General features: G+C 39.2%; 1 protein-coding gene across 1 annotated transcript in view; it reads left to right on the top strand.

Annotated features, from left to right (window-relative positions):
• SHQ1 (SHQ1, H/ACA ribonucleoprotein assembly factor) overlaps nucleotides 1-21,377 on the top strand; it is a 100,862-nt gene that overhangs the window by 57,116 nt on the left and 22,369 nt on the right. Inside the window, exon 10 of the mRNA XM_019428446.2 lies at nucleotides 772-892. Coding sequence (XP_019283991.2) covers nucleotides 772-892 — 121 coding nt within the window. The remainder of the gene's footprint in view (nucleotides 1-771; nucleotides 893-21,377) is intronic.

The following is a 21,377-nucleotide window of genomic DNA, read 5'->3' as shown; positions in this document are numbered from 1 at the left end:
ATGGTGTTTTGAAAGCTTGAATTAGAAGAACATTTTATAATTAAAATTATGGTGCCTTTAAATATTCATTTAGTTTGGAGAACTTTCCTTGTACCTAGTTGTATTTCATAGTGTTTTTATGGTAACCACAGTTAATCTGCTATAGAAATAGAGCATAAGAATTACTCATAATTCTTTTTTTTAATGTTTGTTTATTTTTGAGAGAAAAAGACAGAGAGAGAGAGGGTGGGGGGAGAGACAGAGATTGAGAGGAGGATGGGCAGAGAGAGGGAGACACAGAATCCTAAGCAGGCTCCAGGCTCTGAGCTGTCAGCACAGAGCCTGATGTGGGGCTCTTAATCCCTCTTTCTCAGTTTGTAGCATGCACCCTGAAAGAGTACCTACTTTTCAGGAGAGAGGGAGAGAGAGAATCCCAAGCAGGATCTACACTGTCTGCACAGAGCCCCATGTGGAGCTTGAACTCACAAACCGTAAGATCATGACCTGAGCCCAAGTTGGATGCTCGACCAACTGAGCTGAAACCCCCCCCCCCCCCCCGCAGGTGCTCCTACTCATAATTCTTAATGAAGGAAATAAAGAAATAAAGAGCTTTGGGCTTTATAGTACTGATAAGATTTTATGCAATAAAGGAGTGTTAAAAATATTCTAGAAACATGGTTAAGTTTCTTAACTGATATATGTATGTTACCTTGCAGTATCTGATTTTCTCAGTTTAAGATAATCAAATGTTTTTTCTTATGAATGACTTGATTTTTTAAAAATTTCCTTTAGGTAAAAGTGCAGTTTTAAAATGTCTACTGGATGTTCACAAAATTTTTCAGGAAAATGACCCAGCTTACATTCTGAATGATCTCTACATCTCAGACTACTGTGTGTGGATTCAGAAAGCCAAGTAAGTTTTGAGTTATTTATGAATTTTACATGCCCCCATTTCTGGAATACCTCCTGACCCAGGGGGAAGAAAATGAAATAGCTTGGGAGACAAGTTGTAATGAAAAAGAATACCCCATCTAGATGCCAAATGCTTTAAAAAGTGACTAGATCAACATGGGGAGCTTGGCGAATTGGCCTTGGGAAAGGTACAGATGGTAAAAATTTTACTGGAAAACATGGTTATAGCCTAGAAAGTAGATGTGAGAACAGACAGTTCTGATTGGTTGTGGCTATGCTATTGACTGTCCAATATGAAATCTCAAGATTTCGTACGTGGGTGTCCAGACTTGTGTCTTTGGTGTACTCACAGTGGGCTATGAGTGTGTGTGTATGCATGTGGGGGCACCTTGTGCAAACTCCATTAAGACACCAGCCTAATCAGCCGTCATCCTGGTGAGAGTTGTACACTCATTGGCGAACCACTGGCTTACAGAATCTGTTACACAGAGTATAAAAAGTACAACCTTCAATGCTTCATGTGATGATTCTTGGTAACACAGGTATCTACGGGTCTGAACTCTCACAAATAGGCTCCTTGCACATGGTATGTAAGATTTTAAAAAAGCGTTTACCATTTCCTCCCTCAGAGAGGGAGTTTAATAAGTTTATTAAGTTTAAAAGGAGGTGAGCTTTTAGGGTACCTGGGTGGCTCATTTGGTTAGGCATCCAACTCTTGACTTCGGCTCAGGTCATGATCTCACGGTTCATGAGTTTGAGCCCTGCATCTGGCTCACTGCTGTCAGTGCAGAGCCCACTTTGGATCCTCTGTTTCCTGTCTCTCACTGCCCCTCCCCTACTTGCTTCCTGTCTCTGTCTTAAATAAAAATAAACTTAAAAACTGAACTTTTGTGAAGAGGTTCAACAGATGTATGCAAATTAACCATTTTAGTAGCAGGAGACGATTAACTGAGAGCATACAAACAGAGCTGTTGATGAGAACGCTTCTTACGGGTTATGGGGAATGGTGGCACAGTATCACTCGTGACTTAGAAGAAAAACAGCCACGACAGTTGTACTGTTGCTGTGATTGGTAAATGAGTGCTTTAGCATGCCTTTAATGCCTGTTTTGAGTGAGCCATTATATAGAATTCACTTTTGGCCTCTGTTCACGGGGAAGCAGCCCTAATGCCGAGTGAGATGAGAAAACCTTGTGGCCATACCTGTGGTCGGGAAAAGCTGACGATCTGCTCAGCATAACGCCTAATACCATACGGCAGGTGGTGGTGGTGTCTGTGGTGGAAATCTCAATGGCTCCAGATGGAGAATTGCATCTTTGACCCCTGAGGTCATCATGGCGTGTCATCACTCCCGTTTGATCCTCCTGCTAATTGAGCTTGTCAGGTACCCTGCTGCCATTTCCTGTTGTTTTCATAATAAAATTAAATTGAAATAGTCTATTTGTGTGGGTTTAGATTTTTCTTGTTCCCTTCAGGGTGAGGATTTTATAAACATGCAGTGAGCACTGAGGTTTGTTGTGAGGATCCCATTTCTAGGAGTGCCTCCTTTCTCTATGGCATTCCTCATTAACTAGAGAAAAGATTGTGTTCCATTAAAGTAGAAGGGCATGTGCCCCTGTGTGCATGTGGGGATTACCACACCTCCTTGCGCTTAAAAAATCCTTTTTCCCTTGGTTTTAAGTTGCAGGAAATGAAATGAAATTCTTATCTTCCTAATAATTGTTATGATAATACTAATTTTTTCAAAGAGATAATGGATTGGGAAATGAGACAGGAGAGGGATACCAGCAGGAGCTCTTCAAATTACTTTTTTTTTTTTTTTAATGTTTATTTATTTTGAGAGAGGTGGGGAGAGACAGCCAAGCAGACAGAGAATCTCAAGCAGGCCCTGAACTGACAGCATGGAGCCCAACGTGGGGCTTGAACCCATGAACCTTGAGATCATGAACTGAGCCAAAATCAAGAGTCTGATGCTAATTGACTGAGCCACCCAGGTGCCCCTCTTCAGATTACTTTGGAAAAGAATTTTTTTAAATTATTTATTTATTATTTGAGAGATAGAGTGTGAATGGGGGAGGGGCAAAGACAGAGGGAGACACAGAATCCGAAGCAGACTCCAGGCTCTGGGTGGTCAGCACAGAGCCCAATGCAGTGCTCGAACTCACGGATCGTGAGATCGTGACCTGAGCCGAAGTCTGATGTTGAACCGACTGAGCCACCCAGGCACCCTAGAAAAATTTTTTGGACTTGACCAATTTGACCATAATTTTCCTTTCCCTAAACAGGCTGTATTGTTTTCACTTTGTGTGTTACATTTTAACTCTAGTTGAATCTGGCTATTTTTTTCTTTCTCTTGAAATAATACATTTGTTCATTTACCTGATTTTTATTCAGTTTTCTGATTTAATCCTTAATTTTTCAAGCGTAACATAATTGAGGTTCCATGGTCATCTTTACCCTGAACTGTCCTGGCTCTAAATCATTTATACTATAGTGAATGTTCATGATTTCCATAACTAATTTCTTCCTCACCATTCATCTTCTGGTTTCTTTCCCATAGGGTTTATCAGTGAGATCTTGCACCCTATTTTTATGTTTTAAAATAGTTCTGTATTTTCTTTAATTTCTATTCGATGATTTTGATTATAAAGACTGAAATTTTATTTACAATATCAGACAAGTGCTAAATTCTAATGAACACAAAGAACAGCATTTCATTTTTATAGTCTGACATTCACTTTGGCAAAAACTTGTTGGAACTGGGTTGCGAAGTCATTCTTATATTCAATTAATAAAGTTAGGATAACAGTTATCCTGCATTTTGCTTTATACTGTGTAGTTCTTTTTCCCTGTGATGCCTTTGTCTTGTAGAGCATGTTTGCAGATTTTCAAAACTGAAGGTCCTATATTCTTATTCTGCGTTAAAGTCTGCAAATTATCTTTCTGAAAAGGAACACCCCCTGCCATCCTTCACCGTAAGCGTCATTGGAAGTTTCGAGAATGGTGGTCACTGCAGCAAATGCTCCCTGGGTGGCAGCATGAGGAAGTGATTTGCTTGAAGTCATGTAGCATCTCTGAGATAGGTGTGTGATAGTGTCAGAGTTTCTGTATCTGGATTTCATGTTTTCCCAGCTATGCCTTGTAGATAACCAGTTTGTCTTTACCCATGGCATGTGAGGGGAAAATGCCAGAAGACACAAGTTCTCCATTTAGAGAGCTTTTTCTATTGGAAGAGGAGTTAATGACTCACTCATCTTCCTCCTAGATGTTCCCATAGCTTTTGGTTTAAGATCATGTAGGCATATTTCACGCCTGCCTCATTTTGTAGTAATTGTAGTGCTTATCTCTTTCCCCTTCTACAATTTTAAAGTCCATGTGAATGAGCATCTCTCTGGGCCTGTCAAAGTCCTTGGGAGCACAGTAGGTTTTTGTTGAATTGAATGGTACTCAGTACAGCCAGTTAAATGAGTATTTTTCATCGTTTAAAAAAAAAAAAAAAAAGCATAGCACTCTAAAAACTATGCATTGGCTCTTACTTATTTTAATTGACATTTCCAGCTACATTCAGTGGATTTTCCCTTCCTTGATTTCTTTCCTGGTGGGCTTCCTTAGCAGTAGCAGGGATTGTTCTGACCCTCTGAGAGTTTACACCCTTTTATATAAACGTGGATAGAAAAGCATGAGCTGTAGTGTATGTGCCAGTTCTTTCTTTTCATTGGCGGCAATGCTTGAGCAAGTCACTTTCGTCAGTTTATCTAATGTAGCCAATGTTAGTATTTTAGTATTTCCTCTATTTTCCAGTGCATTTTTAAACCATTGGAAGTAATAGTGCACATGTCATTTTGTAACTTGTTTTCTCTTTATAATAGTACCCTATGAGTAATTTTCCTTTACCACATAATATCCATAGCATAGTATGTTTTTTAAACAATTTGTTTCTCATTGTAAAAGGAGTATGCACCCACTGAAGAAAATGTGATAGTGCATGGTTTTAATGCATGGTATATTTTGAAACAGGGGGTCAAGTAGGGTATTATTTTGTTGTTGCTACGTGGAGAAATTTTGGTTGCTTCTTTTTAAAAAACTGAAATTAAAATCTAAAATCTTGGGTGTCTTTCAGTCTCAGTTTGAGCTAGTCATGAGGGTCTTAAATCACGCTTTTTCTAATATAGTTTTTTTAAGGTAGTTGGTTATGGAGAAAAGAACAAAAACGTCTTTGAGGAAATGAACCACTTTGCGTCGAACTGATAGTTTACTCTGCTTTATACACTTGGTCCATTTATCTTTTCACTTCTTTTTAGCATACTTTGCCCGCCAGATCTTACTTTGTGGCCCTTTGGACACTAATATGGAAAGTTTTTAGAGGGAAACTGTTCTACCACTGAATCATTGTATCTTATTTGATAAATCCTGGACCTCAGTTTCCTCAGTTGTAAATGAACATAAGCCATTTCAGCCCTGAAATCTTAAAATTCTAGAAAACTTAGGACCTCATCATTGCTTTATACTGTTTCACCTGCTTCCTCTGTGTATGTGCTTTGGTAGGGGATAGGTTATGCTCCTGAGAATAGCACAGATCTCTTCCTTTTGGCTCTCTCTTGTTCTTGGTTCACCTGTCAAAAGTCATGGGCATGGGGGTAACTCAAATGCCAAGGTTGAACGTTAACATTGAGTGTAAAAGTGGAATTACTTATTTTTTCAGCCACTAATTATTGAGCCTTACTATATGCTAGGTCCTGAGGTGGGCGATGGGGATACTGTGGTGAACGAGAGGCACACCATCTTAAAGCTGATCTTGTAGTGGGGAGTACAGATGTAAGGGGAACACAGTGCTGTAGCCTGATAGTGGCTGTAGTGGGGAAGCAAGGATGCTGTGGAAGCACTTAGGAAGCCACATGTTTAGCCTTGGAATAGAGGAAACAGCTTCTGGAAGGAACAGTTGAAGCTGAGAGCTGAAAGACGAGTAAGAGTTGGTCAGATGCAGCCGGGGAAGCTGGGGCAAAAAGTATTTCAGACAGTAGGGACAGAAGAATATGACTCTTTTAGAGAGCTCAAAAGCTCACTACGGATGGATCACAGTATAGGCATGAGAGGGAAGAAATGAGGCCAAGGAGTTCATGTGGAGCCTTGGCCACTTGAAGATGCTTGGACTTTGTCCTGGGAGAGTACAGGGTGACTGAAGAGGTTAAGCCATACAGTGTCTGATGTGATGAGATTCAGATTCTGGGAAGAGCCATCAGGTCCCCTTCCAGGGAATGAACTGAGTGGGGCAGAGCTCAGACTCAAGACTGAAGTCCTCATCAGGATGTGGGTGATGCTGGCAAAAGGTGTGGACTAAGCCAGGGGAGTGAGCAGGGAAGGAGACTGGTGGTCATATTTGAGAGGTGGATGAGCCAGGACCTAGTAATGATGGGATGTGAGGGGAGAGGGAGAAGCGGAAGCATCAAAGAGAAGATCCAGACTTTGACTTGGCCAGTTAACTGGGCCATTTGAAGTGTATTTGCTGAAATTAAATAATAGTGGAGAGAGGGTGTAGGTTGGAAAGGAAGAGAGAGGGAGGGAACATGTCGATTTGAGGTCTCTAAGGAATATCTGTGAGGAAGTAGTCAGGAACATTTGGATCACAGCTGGAAAATATATATGGAAGAGAGTTTGGACAAAGAAGGGATCTAAATAGCAAAACATAAAAAACGGTATCTAGTTGCATAGTACTATTACACATATGAATATAATAATAATCAGGAATGGATCCGTTCCAAGCTGGGAAAATAACATCATGCAGAGGAGTAGATGAGTAAAACATGTAAGTAACATGATGAACAGATTTCCTGGTTGTAGCTATGGTGTGTTGGAAGGGTGAGAACGGATGTAAGGCTTTTTTGCATTTAGATCAGTTTTATCTGTCCTCGTAGTATCTCTTTATTACTGAATGAGAGAGTTCACAGTTAGCTTGGGGTCGTAGTGTTTTGGTAATAGAACCACATTTGAAATCCTATTTCTCCCATTTGGTTACACAAGAGAAACCCACTCAGACTTTTATAGTAAACATAGCAACTTTGTTAGGAGGCTCTAGGTTATCTTCTGGAACCCAGGTGCAGGGAGTACAGCTGGACTTCATGAGCTCAAGTGATGAAGAAGTAACAGCAGTCAGCTTACTCTCTGGTGACGTGTGGTCTCTCGTGTTGCTTCCTCATGGAGGTCGCTGCCGCCCTTCTCTTTTGATGCATATGGGCGAGAATGGCTGTTTCCGCAGCTGAGTTCATGTGTACCTAGTTTCAGTAAAGGTAAACTACGAGTCCCTTGCTTGTAATTCCAAGGGAGGAGGAATGGTGGGCCCAACCACGAGTCAGTGTCTTCCTGGTCTAATTGCCTTGGTCACAGTGGGCATGGGGTAGGGATGCTCCGTAAGGCGGTACACGCAGGACATTGGGGCCCACTTTGTCACTAGTGGCATTTTGGAGAGGGATGCATGTGGGGCATGCGGACACCTTAAGAGACACTGCTGTAATTCCATGATGCAGTTCTGAGCCATAGCTGAGGAAGAACCCTAACACTTTACCGTCACCCATGTCACCGATAGTCATAATAAAGGTACAGTGTTGAAGGTGATTTCAGGGGTCTGTTAAATTCAGGCATACCACATAATAATCAGACACTCTAGGTGGTTTTACTTTTGTATGGGAAGTTACTTCTGTGATAAATGGTAAAATGTTAAGTGTTACATGAGCTGCTAATGATTAGCATATAGAAATTTCAAGAAACAATTGTGCATAATTTCAAGCAAGTTAAACCTCTCTTGAATTGAAATCATTCTTGGTAAGGTGCTTATTCTGGCATGTCAAGTTGCTCTTTGGTTTTACTGTTTATTTTTAATTAAATCCACAAATTCATCCTGGATGGGAGTGGGTTTTATCTCTATAAGAAAAGATTAGTGCATGCCAATATTCATTCACTTGTATGCCTTCTGTGGGGTTTCATATGGAAAGGATTTACTTAATGGTTCTTTACCTTATCACCAGTAGTTCAGCAGTGCCCACTGGGGACTGTAGCTCTTCATTAGACTTCTCTTACAAGAAATGTGCCAATAAATCATAGGATTATGAATGTTCCTACAGATTTCAGACTAAAATAACTCTTTGTATAGATACCAATGCTCTCTGCAACTATGTGTATTGAGAAAACTAGCAAAAGAATTCTGTACCTGAATGTTAAAGTTTTGTGGCTTTTTTTTATTGTAGTTGTTTTGCTTATTATGTTTTTCTTGCTTGTAAATTTTTTTTTTAATGATTCTTTCTTTTTGAAGGAGAGAGAGACAGAGAGTGAGCGGGGGGGAGGGGGGGGGGCAGAGAGAGCGGGAGACACAGAATCCGAAGCTGGCTCCAGGCTCTTAGCTGTCATCACAGAGCCCGACGCGGGGCTCAAGCTCACAAACCGCGAGATCATGACCTGAGCTGAAGTTGGATGCTTAATTAACCGACTGAGCCAGCCAGGCGCGCCCCTCCTTATTTGTAATTTTTACCCTACTTTTTCTTAAAGGTAAACTTTTTATTTTGGTACGGTTTTATATTTCTAGAAAGTTTGTGAACATGATACAGAGTTCCCAGATAACCTACGCTCTGTTCTCCTATGATTAATGTCTTCTATCAATAATGAACCATTATTGATACATTATTATAAACTGCAGTCCATAGTTTATTTAGGTTTTTCCTAATTTTTACCCAATGGTTTTTCCTATCCCAGAATACCATGTTTTGTTTTGTTTTTACTAAGAACTGGAACTCAAGAATCAGTAATGTTCAGTTTCTTGCACATTTTGATTCTTCAAGAGCTTAAATGCTATTGAAAGGTAGTAAAGTGTTACTGAGATACTAAGATAGCTGATATATACAAATACTCCAACCATCAAGATTCCAGACCTTGAAAACAGTAGTATTAACATATTTTGATAATTTTTAGATATTTGGAATTACATAAGTCGTTTATTATTTTTACTTCTACATGTGCTGCAGGCATCATTATTATGATCTATGAATAAACATTAGAAGTTTGCAAAGATATAGTGGGCAAGACTTTATATTTTCATGTTAACTTTTTTAAGGTAGAGATTAGAGGTGAAAGTGTGCCTGTGAGTTCTTGTAAAAAGTGAATGAGAAGTCCCAGAGGTGAAATAGGTGGCCTCCGAACTGGAAAATGCCCCCATGTTTATGGTACATGGGGGCTTGTGTGCATCAGGCCCATTTTAGAGCTGTGACTGGGTGGCTGTGTTAGGTTTGTGTCTGTCCTTGTTTTTTGGTCTTGGGTACTTGGCCAGACTCCTCAAATCCTTGGTTTTGGCTTGCTGGAGTCAGGGCTTTTTATAGTGTGTAATTAGCGACTGTGTGAACAAATTGGCATTTTCCCTCACCTCCTTGTTCTGAGGCTTGTTCACCCATCAGAGGTCTTTGGAGGATTCTCCGAGGATGCTCACAGGATCAAGTGAGTTCGGGGTGGGCTTGATTTAGTCCGGTTTTGTAAACCAGTATTCCCTACTTGATGTAGAATTGTCACAGTGCTCGGATTGTCTTCACATCTCATTCCGAGAAGAGGCTTACGTTGATTAATGTGGCGTACGTGTGGTTATCGCACTTGGAAAGTGCTCTGTTTAAGGAGAGCTTTGTCAAGAGCGTCCTTTGAATGGAGTCACACGAAACCTTTTTAAAAAAACTGTCAACTTCAAGTACAATTTTCTTTTTCTTCTGCCTATTATGATTGAAACCCAATCCCTGTTATAACATAATTATCTCAACCCAAGGCAGCAGGGAGTTGCTGCCTTAATGTAAGGGGTGTGAAGTCCCCTAAATAAATAGAGGATTAATTACATTCACAGCATGTTGTGAAGGTGATGAGATTGATTGTGATCATTTGACTTGTCCCATTTCCTGCTCTGTCTACTTTTCTGAATAAATACAAGCTGGGAAAATAATAAATAGAGCTACAGAGCATATTTTCGGGACTGGGGTGGGGAACAATGTGGGGAGCGGGCCTGCTTGAAGTAGAGTTCCACATTTTGAGTGATATATGCTATTTATCTTACATAATTTTATCAGTGATGATTCGCTTACTATTCTCAATTTAAACAGCTTTCTGGGAAGTAGTTTTTATCTAAAAAAAAATAGATATTAGCAGAACATTGAAATAATTTGACAGATTGTATTTTCAGTGGGTGGATATCAACAAATTTCTGATTCATTTTTAAATGTTTTCACTTAGTGTGGCTTTTTGAAAGGTTAAACTAAAGAAAATGTTAGCTGTTATACGTTTGTATTGTCTTTTCCTCGTAGAGGCTCTGTGCTTTTCTTAAACTTAAAATGATTAATTGGTACTTTCCTAAAGTAGATCATGTTTTCTGTTTTTATTTTATGTTTGTCTTACCTCCTTTGCCTGGACAGTTTTATAATGTTGTAAATTGTGATTTTGATTTATACATTTATTCTCCAAATTTTTTATAGCAATGGCCTCCAAAGTGAAGTGTATTTACCCCATGGAGCACATTGAACAGTCTTTTTGGAGTGGAGGAAGACTAGAATAGGCATATCTGTTTATTTTTAAATGTTTATTTATTCTTGAGAGAGAGAGAACGAGTGGGGGAGAGGGCAGAGAGAGAGAGGAAGACACAGAATCCGAAGTAGGCTCCATGCTCTGAGCTGCCAGCACAGAGCCCAGACTAAAACACCAGACTCAAACTCACAAATGGTGAGATCATGACCTGGGCCAAAGTCGGACACTTAACCGACTGAGCCACCCAGGCACCCCTTCTGTTTATTTTAAAAGAAAGAAATCAAGGTCATTAATGGATTTCTAGCAAAATGTCATGTTTTGTGAATACCAAACATATTTTTAGCGATAGGATACTTGATCAGAAGTTTCGAGCAACGACCATCTTCATTTCCAAAGAGAATCACATATGTTTATTCTGAGTGATGACAGGGGAGGGTCGTCTTGCCTAAGCCATTGGAGTTCAGGTTCAGGGACTCAAGTTGGTCTCTTCCAGTTGCTTGAACTAAGTTGAAGACATGTAGGATTCTGTGAGGAATGATTTTGTGATTTATTGTTAATTACTGACTCAAGGAGAATGGGTCCAGAGAAACCTGGACTGTGAATGTTCTCAGGGTCAAAGATGTTGCTCAGCTTGGTACCCCAGCACCTTAGTCAAATGCGTGTTGCTTATTAATGATGCTCAGTAAATGCTCATTGAACTGAAAATATCTTTTCTAATTCAGTTAAAAGCTTCAATGAAAAGAAGCAGCTTTACCTTCTTTTTACATGATACTGAACCTACCTCTTGTAGGACCTGTAGTGTGTGTCCTGCTCTTCATATCCTAGCATAAAACAAGGATGCCTGCTTTTATAGAGGTGGTATGTATTGGGATAAATGACAAAGGAAACCTATAACTTCCTGCTTGTTTACTTACGTATGAGGAAGTCAGAATGAGTTTGAGGTATATAAGAGAGAGCCAGAGAATAGTGTATGGGTGTTTGGATTATCAGGTAGATGGATGTTTAGATCTCCTGCATGCCATCTATTTATTGTTGTGCAGAATTGGCTCAGAGTGTGGTGTTGGGAGTGCCATGTACCTTTCCCAAGGAGTCAGGCTCAAGAACTGACCATCTTAGGATCTGTATCCACCTGCTGTCCCTCCCCAAGTCTGGAGACAGAGTGTGTGTATGGCGGTTGGGAAGGAAGAAGAGATTCCAGCCATCACTTCCAGGATGTTCCCCAGACTGTCATCCCCAAATTATGCACATGGCCAGGAGACATACTGAGCGATCTGTGATGTGATTGAGGGATATCAGGTATAGCCATTCGATTTAATCCTGTTTCCTGTCGGGAGATAACCTGTGAAAAGTTTTGTAGATTACACCACATCTATCTGAAATATTTATGTCTTTATTAATTATTAATACCTTATTCTTTATAATTATCAATTATTTAATTATTAAATATGATTATTTATAATGATAAATACCTCTGTTTTCTGTGGCTCATTTGTTTTAAATGAGTTTACAGTGTAATTGAACCTGAAATTTATTGAGCACTTGCTATGGCTGGCATTGAACTCTGTGCTATAGATAAGATCAAGGTCAAAATTTCTGCAGCACGGAGCCCACTGTCTGGGAGGGTTAAGGATACTGTACTGCCATGAAAAATCATAACTGGAAAGCTAAATGGCAAAAACAGTGTATATGAAGCTGTATATGCTGAAGTGTTGCAATCACATTAAACACATATTCACAGGGCAAAAATCCTGGAAGGAAGCTCATTCATGTTCATAAAAAATCATCTTTGGTTTGTGGATTCATGGGCACCTTTTCTATTTCATACTTTTTGGTGAGCATGTATTTTGTTTTTCCCCCAGATATACATCTTACTTTCATCAAGTATAACAGGATATTACACAAGTAAATAAAGTAAAAAGTGTGGTGGTCTACACTCAAGGCTCAACTACATAGATAAAGGCATGAAAAAGGGAAGCCTTATGCCCTGAGTGGAATGAAATAAATGGAATAATTGGATAATCAATGCTTGTTTGAGCTCTCTCAAATATTAACTTGCATTTGAGTCACTGTTTTATTAATTTTAGGAAACCACATAGCAAAAAAGAGACCACCTTTAGGGGTCAACTGTGTGCATGTTCTTAGTCTTACAAGAACACATCAAGCAATAGAAAATATGTCTATTATAGTACTTTTGCCTTTCGTTTAGTTAAATTTTTGTTAGTGTTGTGGTGGATATATTACCTCACAGATTTATAATGTGGTGTGCTTTAAATGACAAGAGTGAAAAGTGATGTCTGTTCTGACCATCTTGCTTTCTCCAGACTCATTCTTGCCTTGCAACCTCAGGCCACCTACATACCCAGAGTTGTTTTGGGGGAATGTTATTTTTTGATGCCTTACTAGAACCCAGAGTTAGTTTTTTGAGCAAAGAATAAAACACCTTTGCACATGTAGTATTAGGTACCTTTGTGCTATTCCAAGTAAGCTTACCAGCCAAGTTAGATGTTATTGCTGTCCTTAGAGCCCCCTAATACTTCAGGAAAACAAGGGTTTAGTTCTTATTGGGAGAAATTGCCTTCATTTTGAACTTGATGGTAAAAATTACAGTTGTCAGCATATGTCCTATATTCTTGTTTTAAATGGACACAGCAGTTAAAAGGGTTTCACTTATGAGCGGTGTAGGCTAAAGCTTTGTGAATAAAATGATTGGCAAAGGCTCTCCACTATATATGGATTTTATAATTAATCCATTAAATACTGGATTAATTATAAAAAGCAAGCTTTAAAAACTCAAGAAGTTGCAATGCTTGTATTCTGAACACAGCAGCACTACACATACTTAGGTTTCAGAGGCTTTATTATAATCCATGATTTCAGGTAAAATTGCAAATCTAAAATGTTCAGAAAGTAAATACTGGGTTTATCTTGCCTTTTTATCAGAAAAATCCAGTCTTGCTCCAGGTTTGTAAGAGAACATTTTGGTTTTGATTTTAAACAAGAGCTATAAGCATGTTCCCATCTTCTTTGTAGGACTGTGTAACATTTTTCCACGCATCCTACTTTTTCAAGGATCGCCTACCAGTCTAAGATGGGCTCTCCCTTTGAGGCCTGGGAATGAGAGGTGATACCATACGTCTGTTTTGTTTCATATCTGTTGGGGTCTTGTTACCCTACTGTGGTGGTTGGGAGTAGGGGTTGTGACTGCTTTAGGCTTGAATATCTGTTCTTCCATCCATCCATCCATCCATCCATCCATCCATCCATCCATCCTTTCATTCAACAGATTGTTACAAGGTTCTACTCTATGTGACATTCCATGCCAAGATTCTGAGCCTAGGATGGTAAGCGAGAACCAGACATGGCCCCCACCCTCCAGGAACTTAAGGTCTAAGGGAAGAGAATTGTTAATCAAATAACCAGTTACACAGAAAGTGGAGTCAAAACCTTGGAAAGGGCTACAGAAGAAGTTTGTTGTCGCTGAGAAAGCACATGATCGCTGACCTAGTCTACTTGGGGGGATGAGGGGTGGGGAGAGCTGTGTCAGGGAAAGGTGTGCTTTGGGTACTCAAGTACAAGTAGGAGTTAAGACAGGTGGACTTCAGGAAGGTGTAGTAGGTCCACCATGTGCAGAAGTCCTGTGGCAGGAGGGACTTTTGTGTGTGTTCAAGAAACTGAAACAAGATAGGGTGTGCAGTGTGGCTGAAACAGACAAATGTGTGCATGTGGAGGAGGTGGGTGCTGAGGGGCCATGATGAGGCTGGTGATTTAACCACGGCCCAGATATTACAGTACCTTCTAAGTTGTGTTCAGAAGTTTAACTTTTATCCTTAGAGCAACGGGAAGCCAGGGAAGGCTTTGGGACATCTGGTGGGAGAAGATCCGTGGCAGGGACAGTAGTGTGAATTGCTTATTAGGCCAGTTTGAAAGGTCCTTGGGAGGCATGAGTGTAGCCTGGCCAGGGCAGTAGCATTAGGAACTAAGGTGGATTTGGGGAGGGTGGGGGAAGGCAACAGGGAGCGTGACGCCTGATGCCTAGGTTTATGGCTTGTGCAGCTGAGTGGGTGAAGAGCCCTAATTAGCATAAAGTAATTCTCAGGCTGTTGGCTTTTCTTAGAGAAATTCTTCTCTGTACAGAGCCCTGCCTCTCTGTGGGTGATCTGTACTTTAGTTCATAATTCTGGGTAAGGGATAGTTGTCTTTCTTTGTTATTGTTCCCTTTATTATTTAAAGGAACTTTTGGACTCAGGTATTTATGGAAGGTTACCTTTTGTGTACCATTTTTGTTTGTAGAGATATTTCTTAAAATATTTTTTCATGAAATACAAAATAATAGAATACATAAAATATATGTGTACATTTTAAAGAATAATAATAAATTGAATATGCCTGTACCCACCATCAACCTGAAGAAATAGATAACCAGGAGCACCTGGCTGGCTCAGTCAGAGGAGCAAATGACTCTTGATCTTAGGGTCGTGAGTTCGAGTCCCACGTTGGGTGTAGAGATGACTAAAAAAATAAATAAGATAAACTTTAAAAAAAAAAAAAAAAGATGACCAGTTTCCCAGAGGCTTCCTGTGGAACCAGCCCCAATCATGTTTCCCCCTCTACCACAACCCTGACTTTTGTGTTAATCATTACCTTACTTTCCCTTAAGGTTTTACCATCTATGGATGTACCCCAGTTTACTTTTAGTTTTGCTCACTTCTCATACTGTGTGTGCTTTTCTGTCACTTGCCTCTTTGGATGTAATGTTTTTTTCTTTTTTCCTTTTTCATTTATCCATGGTGATGTACAGTGGTGTAGTTTATTATTTTTCTTCCTGTGGTGTACTTTGTCATTGTGTGATACATTGCAGTTATCTATTCTCTAGATTGTTTGTTGGTGAATAGTTTCTTTCCAGTTCGGGTTATTAGGCAAACACTGCTCTGAACATCTTTGTGCGTGCTTCATGGTGTGCTTATGTACAGCTTCTCTAGCAAGCTCTGTGCCTGGGAATGGAAGTGCTAGGATTTAGGGGATGGCTGTGGGTGAGACTTTACTGGGTGATGTCCAACTGTCTTCCACAGTGGTGGTACCAATTTATTTCAACTGCTTCACCCACCAGCAAAGTATGAGAATTTCCCTAGTTCAACCATAATGCCAGCACTCGTTTAGATTTTAAGATTTGCCAATTGGTGAGGGTGTTGAAAGAGTTCCTTTTGTCGTTTCCATTTTCATTTTTTTGATAGGTTATGAGACTGAGCATCTTTTCATGTGTTTATGGGCCTTTCGTGTTCGCTCTTCTTTGAGACGTCTGTCTGTGGTATTGCCTATTGGTCATTAGTGCTCTCTTTCTCTTTTTGATTTTTAGGATCCTTCTGGTATTCTGGATATTAGTCCTTTATTAGTTAAACATGTTGCAAACATTTTCTCCCAGTTTGTAGTTTATCTTTTAGGTTCCTTGTAGTGTCTTCATAAGCAGAAGTTTTTAATTTTAATGTTGTAGAATTTATCAATATGTTCCTTTATAGGCATGCTTTTTGTTTCTCATTTAAGAAACTTTGTATGATGTGGATGTCATAAAGATATTCTCATACAGTATCTCCTGAAATTTTTATTCTTTTGCATCTAGCATCTAAGTCTTTAGTCCACCTGGAACTGATTTGGTGCATTTCATGAGAGAGGGGATCCAGTTTCATTTTTTCTCATATGGATCACCTTACCCCAGCTTCATTTATTAAATAGTCCATCCTTGCCTCATGCATCCTGCAGCGCTCACCCTGCCATACATCAAGTTTACATCTATACTTGGATCTGTTTCGGGGTTGTCTTTTCAGTTCCACTGCTTTGCTTGTCTGTCATGTGCGCATACCATACATTCTTAATTACTGTGGCTTTATATCTTAGAATCAGCTTGTCAAGTTCCATGAAAAACATTTTGATTGGAATTGCTTTGAATCTATAAATCCATTTGGGGAGACTAAAACATTTAGTCCCCTTCCATAACATGGTATGACTCTGTATTTAAGTTGTCTTTAATGTCATTCAATAAAATTTTATCATAGTATCCTTAAAAACTTTGTACATCTTTGGTTGGAATTAACTGCTATAGATTTTGTGTGTTGCTATTGTAAATGATAGTTTTTTAAAAAATCACTTTGCAACTGTTTAAGCATCTAGAAATATTAATTTCACATTTTTATATCAATTTCTGTGTCCAGCTACCTCGCTAAACTCTACTATTAACTGTTAGTATAGGTTCTCTCCAGTTTTCTGTATAGGCAATAGCAATGCAAATAGTGATAATTTGGTTTCTTCTTTTCCAATTTTTATATTCTTTCTTTCTTTTTCTTTATTCTTCATCTTACTGTACTACTTACACCCTCTAGCACAATGCCCAATAGGTAATGGTGGTCAGGTATTTCTCTATCTTGTTCTTCATCTTTAAGAAAATGCTTTTGATGTTTGCTGCGGGCTTTTGTAGATCGCCTTTATCAAGTTAAGAAAAGTTCACATTATTCTTAGTTTGTGAAGAGTTTTTGATCTCAAATGGTCCTTGAATTTCATTGCGTATTTTCCCTCATCTTTTGAGATGATCTTAAGGTTTTTCTTTTTTAATATGTTGATATAATGAATGGCATTTATAAAATTTCTAACTTAAGTCAGGCCTTGCATTCCTGGGATAAACCCATCTTGATTGTGATGAATTTTTTAAATGTGATTCTGGATTTGATTTGCTTGACTGTGTTTGTGTATTATACACACCAAGAAACAGAAATGGAGAGAGAAGGAAGGAAAAGGGAGGAAGAAGGAGAAAGGAATTTGGCTCATAATTTTCCAGTCTTGTACTGTCCTTTTTTGTTCTCTGAGGTAATTTCTATAAATTGTAATCTCTTCCTTGATTCTTAAGTAAAATTCACCAAAACCATCTTTCTTCTTTTTGAGATTTCTAACGATTCAGTCACATTTTCCAATTGTTATAAAACTGTTCTGGTTCTCTATTTTTTCTTGAGTTGGTTTTTGGTAGGTTGTGTTTTTCTTGAAATGTGTCCACTTCATCTAAATTTTCAAAAGTATCTGACATTAAGTTATTCTTATTTTCTCTTAACTGTTTTCTTTACAGCATCTATGTGTTGTTTTACTGTAATAATTATATTATTGTGTCCTATTATCTTACTGTAATATTCATGTTTCCTTCTTTTTTAAAAAATTAATCTTTCAAGAGAGTATATTTGACTAGTTTATCAAAGAACCAATATTTGCTCTTTTGATCTTCTAGTTTTGTTTGTCTTGTGTGTCATTACTTTCTGCTTTTTTTTTTTTTTTTTTTATTTGAGAGAGGGAGAGACACTGAGTCTTAAGCAGGCTCCATGGTCAGCAAAAACCCCTATGCAGGGCTTGATCCCATGACCCTGGAATCATGACCTGTGCCAAAATCAAGAGTCTGATGCTTAACTGACCAATGACCCAGGTGCCCCTACATTTTGCTGTTATCTGTATCATTTAATTCCTTCTCTTTTGGGGGGTTTCTTAGGCATCCTCTTCTCCCACTTCTTATCTAGATGTTTAATTCATTAGCTTTGGAGCCTTTATTTAAGCCTATACACTTTCCCACAGGCGTCTGCTTTGTGTGCACTAACAGGGTTTGAAACATACTGAATTTTCATTATTATTCTACTCCAGATATTTTCTGATTTTACTCATGAAATGTAGAGAAGTACGTTTCTCCTTTCCATGTAAATGGGTTTTTTATAATGATATCTTTGTTCCTGATTTCTAATGTCCTTGTATTTGTCAGAGAATTTTACCATTGTTTGAAATTTGTTGAGATTAATTTTATGTCTCGTATGCAGTCACTTTCATAGATTTTAAAGCTTGAGTTCTGTGTCCATTGGGTGAAACTCATCAGTTGAGCTGTTTAAGGTTTTTTATCCTTGTTAGTTTGTTTTGTCTGTTTCATACATCAGTTTTTGCCTTGGAAGAGTTGTGTGAAAATCTTGTACTGTGTTGGTTGTGTTATTATCTTTTTGTAGACAGATAGTCAATTTTTACTTTATATTTTGAGGCATATTTTATTCATTTTTGCTAGTTTAAAATTGTTACATCTCTCGGGCGAATTGCAATGTTTATTATGTAGTGGTCTTCTTTATCACTAATAATGCTTTTTTACCTTTGTTTATTTTGTCCTATATTAATATGGAGATCCCATCTTTCTTTTGGTTAGTGTTTACCTGGCATATCTTCTTTCTGTCCTTGGAGGAATTAATTTTTATAGACATGATTCTATAAGCTTTTGGTGACTGGTTTCACATTCAAAGATAATTACAAAATGTTGTATTTTTTGTATGTGAAAAATGTACTCTGAGCATAGGATGTAAAGCTGTGATGGGATAGTAGTTTGGGACCCAGATGTTTTGGGGGTTATTTTGGTCTTAACTGTTGGGCATGTTGACATATGTGGGTTCCCCGATTCAGGTATATCTGTCTTTGACTCTCCACCCCACACTGAATCATTCACAAAGTCCTTGTAATTCTTCCTAGATGATGTCTTTGATTTAAATTCCTCTTTTTGGTCTTACTGCTTGTCTTTTAATTCAGGCTCTTGTTTTCTCACTGATGCCGGAGCATTCTGTCTGTTCTTCTCGCCACCAGAACCTCGTTCCCCTCTTGTTTTTCCTGCAATAATGCCAGTCTGATCATTCTGAAATGCCCGTTTTGATCATGGCTGTCCACAGAAGTTCTGGGTGATTTCCCCTTCCCAGCAGCACAGAAGCCTGAGTGCCTCAGCTGGGCTCACGGCCTGAGCTCTGTATCCTCCTCCTCCTCTTCTTTTATGCTTCATCCTTCACTCCTGCTGACTGAGCTCCCTGTCCTTCTCCTGCCAGACAGATACTGTCCCCACTTCCCAAGTTTGCCATAAACTTCAGCTTTTCATTGCCTTTGTGTATTCTGTTTTCTCTGTCAGGGATACTACATTTTGTTTGAGGTTTTGTCTCGTCACCCCAGCAAAGTCATCTCCATTGTACGGCTTTTCTTGGCGATGAACATCTTTAATTCAGTCACTCATAGAATTGAAATGCTGCACAGTCTTCTCATTTGGGGATCAGTTCCCCCTGTGCTGTTGTCACTGTGTGATTGCTTAGCCTTGTCACAGATGGCTCCAGTGCCTAGAAACCCTCTCATGAATGAGAGAGCCTATTCTACTCTGAAGCACCTTAGATTGGTTAAAAAAGTTCTCCCTTAAGTTGGACTGAAATCTATTTTCTTCATGTGAGATTGACTGATTGACTGATTGATTTATAAGTAGGCTCCATGCCCTACTTAAGTGTCAAACTCACGACCCTCAAGACCAAGACCTGAGCTGAGATCAAGAGTTGGACACTTAACTTGGCCACCCAGGTGCCCCACATTAGTTTTAATTCTGAACCCATATAGAATAAGTCTGTTCTCTCTTCTAGCATGCCTTCAGCTATCTAGAGGATCGCTACTATATCCCTTTTAAGGGCTCCCGATCTTTTTTTGTCTTGAAGTTATTCTTACAGGTTCGTGCGTCCCAAATCTTCAGCATTCCTGGTCTTCTTTTAGGCAAACTACTTTGTCAGTACTTCCCCTGACAGTATTTCCCGGCATCCTTTTTAAGTATCCTTCAAGCTAAACAAAACATTCCAGGTTTGGCCAGGAAGTAGAGAGGAGCTTTTGAGCTGTTACCTTTCAGGGGTGTGTGTGTGTGTGTGTGTGTGTGTGTGTGTGTGTGTGTGTGTGTTTGTGAACATTACCGTATTCATTTAGTCTGGGAGCTCATCTGCTTATTATTGGGAAACCTCAACACACTATTCTTATAGTTTACAATTAGCCAAAACTCTTAACAATTTAGTCTCAGACATTGGTGTTTAATTGTAATTCTACTTCTCTATAAGTGGTTGAAGAACTTTGTATTTGTCCCTGTTCGTTTGCACCTTTTTGGATTGGGTTTATTCTGTCCACCTGTATTAATAATATTTTCGGAACTGGAATCTGCCATCTGCTGTAACATAGTTTGTAAACTTCCTCTTGAAATCCCTTCAGTGATCATTTTTGAAGTACCTACTGTATGCCAAGCATAAGGCAAGGCCCTGGGGAATTGAAGAGGCGTTAAGTTAGATAAGGCTTCCACCCTTAAGGAATTAGAATGAACATTTTCTGATTTCATCTAAGACAGTGAATGAAATGTGCAATGAGGAAGTCTGTCGTTAACAGCTTTGTGCTCTTCACTAGATACTTTCCTTCAGTTTTTAAATTGCTCTCACCTGTAAAGTCAAATGTGCATCCAGTCGGCTTTATAATCATCCACCCAGTTTTCTGTATTCTGCCCATAAAAAGACACAGAAAATTGTCATATGCCAGCTTAAAACCCGGGCCCTGTCTCTGCGCGAGGCTCCTGAAGGCCACCGTTTCCCCCTCTTAACTGCCTGCCATTCGTGGATTTTGAGTTCACTGTCTTTGATTTCATCATTTTCCTTTTTTACCTTTTTGAAGTGAAGCGGGATATAGATGCCTCTTTTCTGTCTTCTCTGGATGTTGGAGGCTAGAAACATGGTTCTGATTCCGTCCCTAGTTATTTTTTCTGTGATGAGCAAACTGTCTTTTCTGTTAGTGTAACCTGTGTCACAAGTTTTGCCTTCCCTAATACCAGCTATCATGTTATGATTTGGGCATTTTTTCTCTTCTCTTCATTCTCAGTTTATTGAACAAACCGACAGACCTTGGTCACACAGAGCATCAAACTCTGTGAGTCTTCAGAGATATAGTCTGGCCCAAGCCAGGTCCTGATCATTCTGTTGTCTTAAGCCACGGCCCACAAAGCCAAATCCTGCTTTTAATCCTCCTGTTTGCAGGAGCCAAACCCTCCTGCAGAAGGTTGAGGTCAGAATGTGTCCCTTGCCATCAGGAATGTGGAGAGACCATAGAGTATCATGGTTAAGAGTGTGG

Source organism: Panthera pardus, unplaced genomic scaffold, assembly GCF_024362965.1.
Source record: "Panthera pardus isolate Hobbes unplaced genomic scaffold, ASM2436296v1 HiC_scaffold_8, whole genome shotgun sequence".
NCBI lineage: Eukaryota > Metazoa > Chordata > Mammalia > Carnivora > Felidae > Panthera > Panthera pardus.
This window is presented reverse-complemented; position numbering and strand designations above follow the sequence as displayed.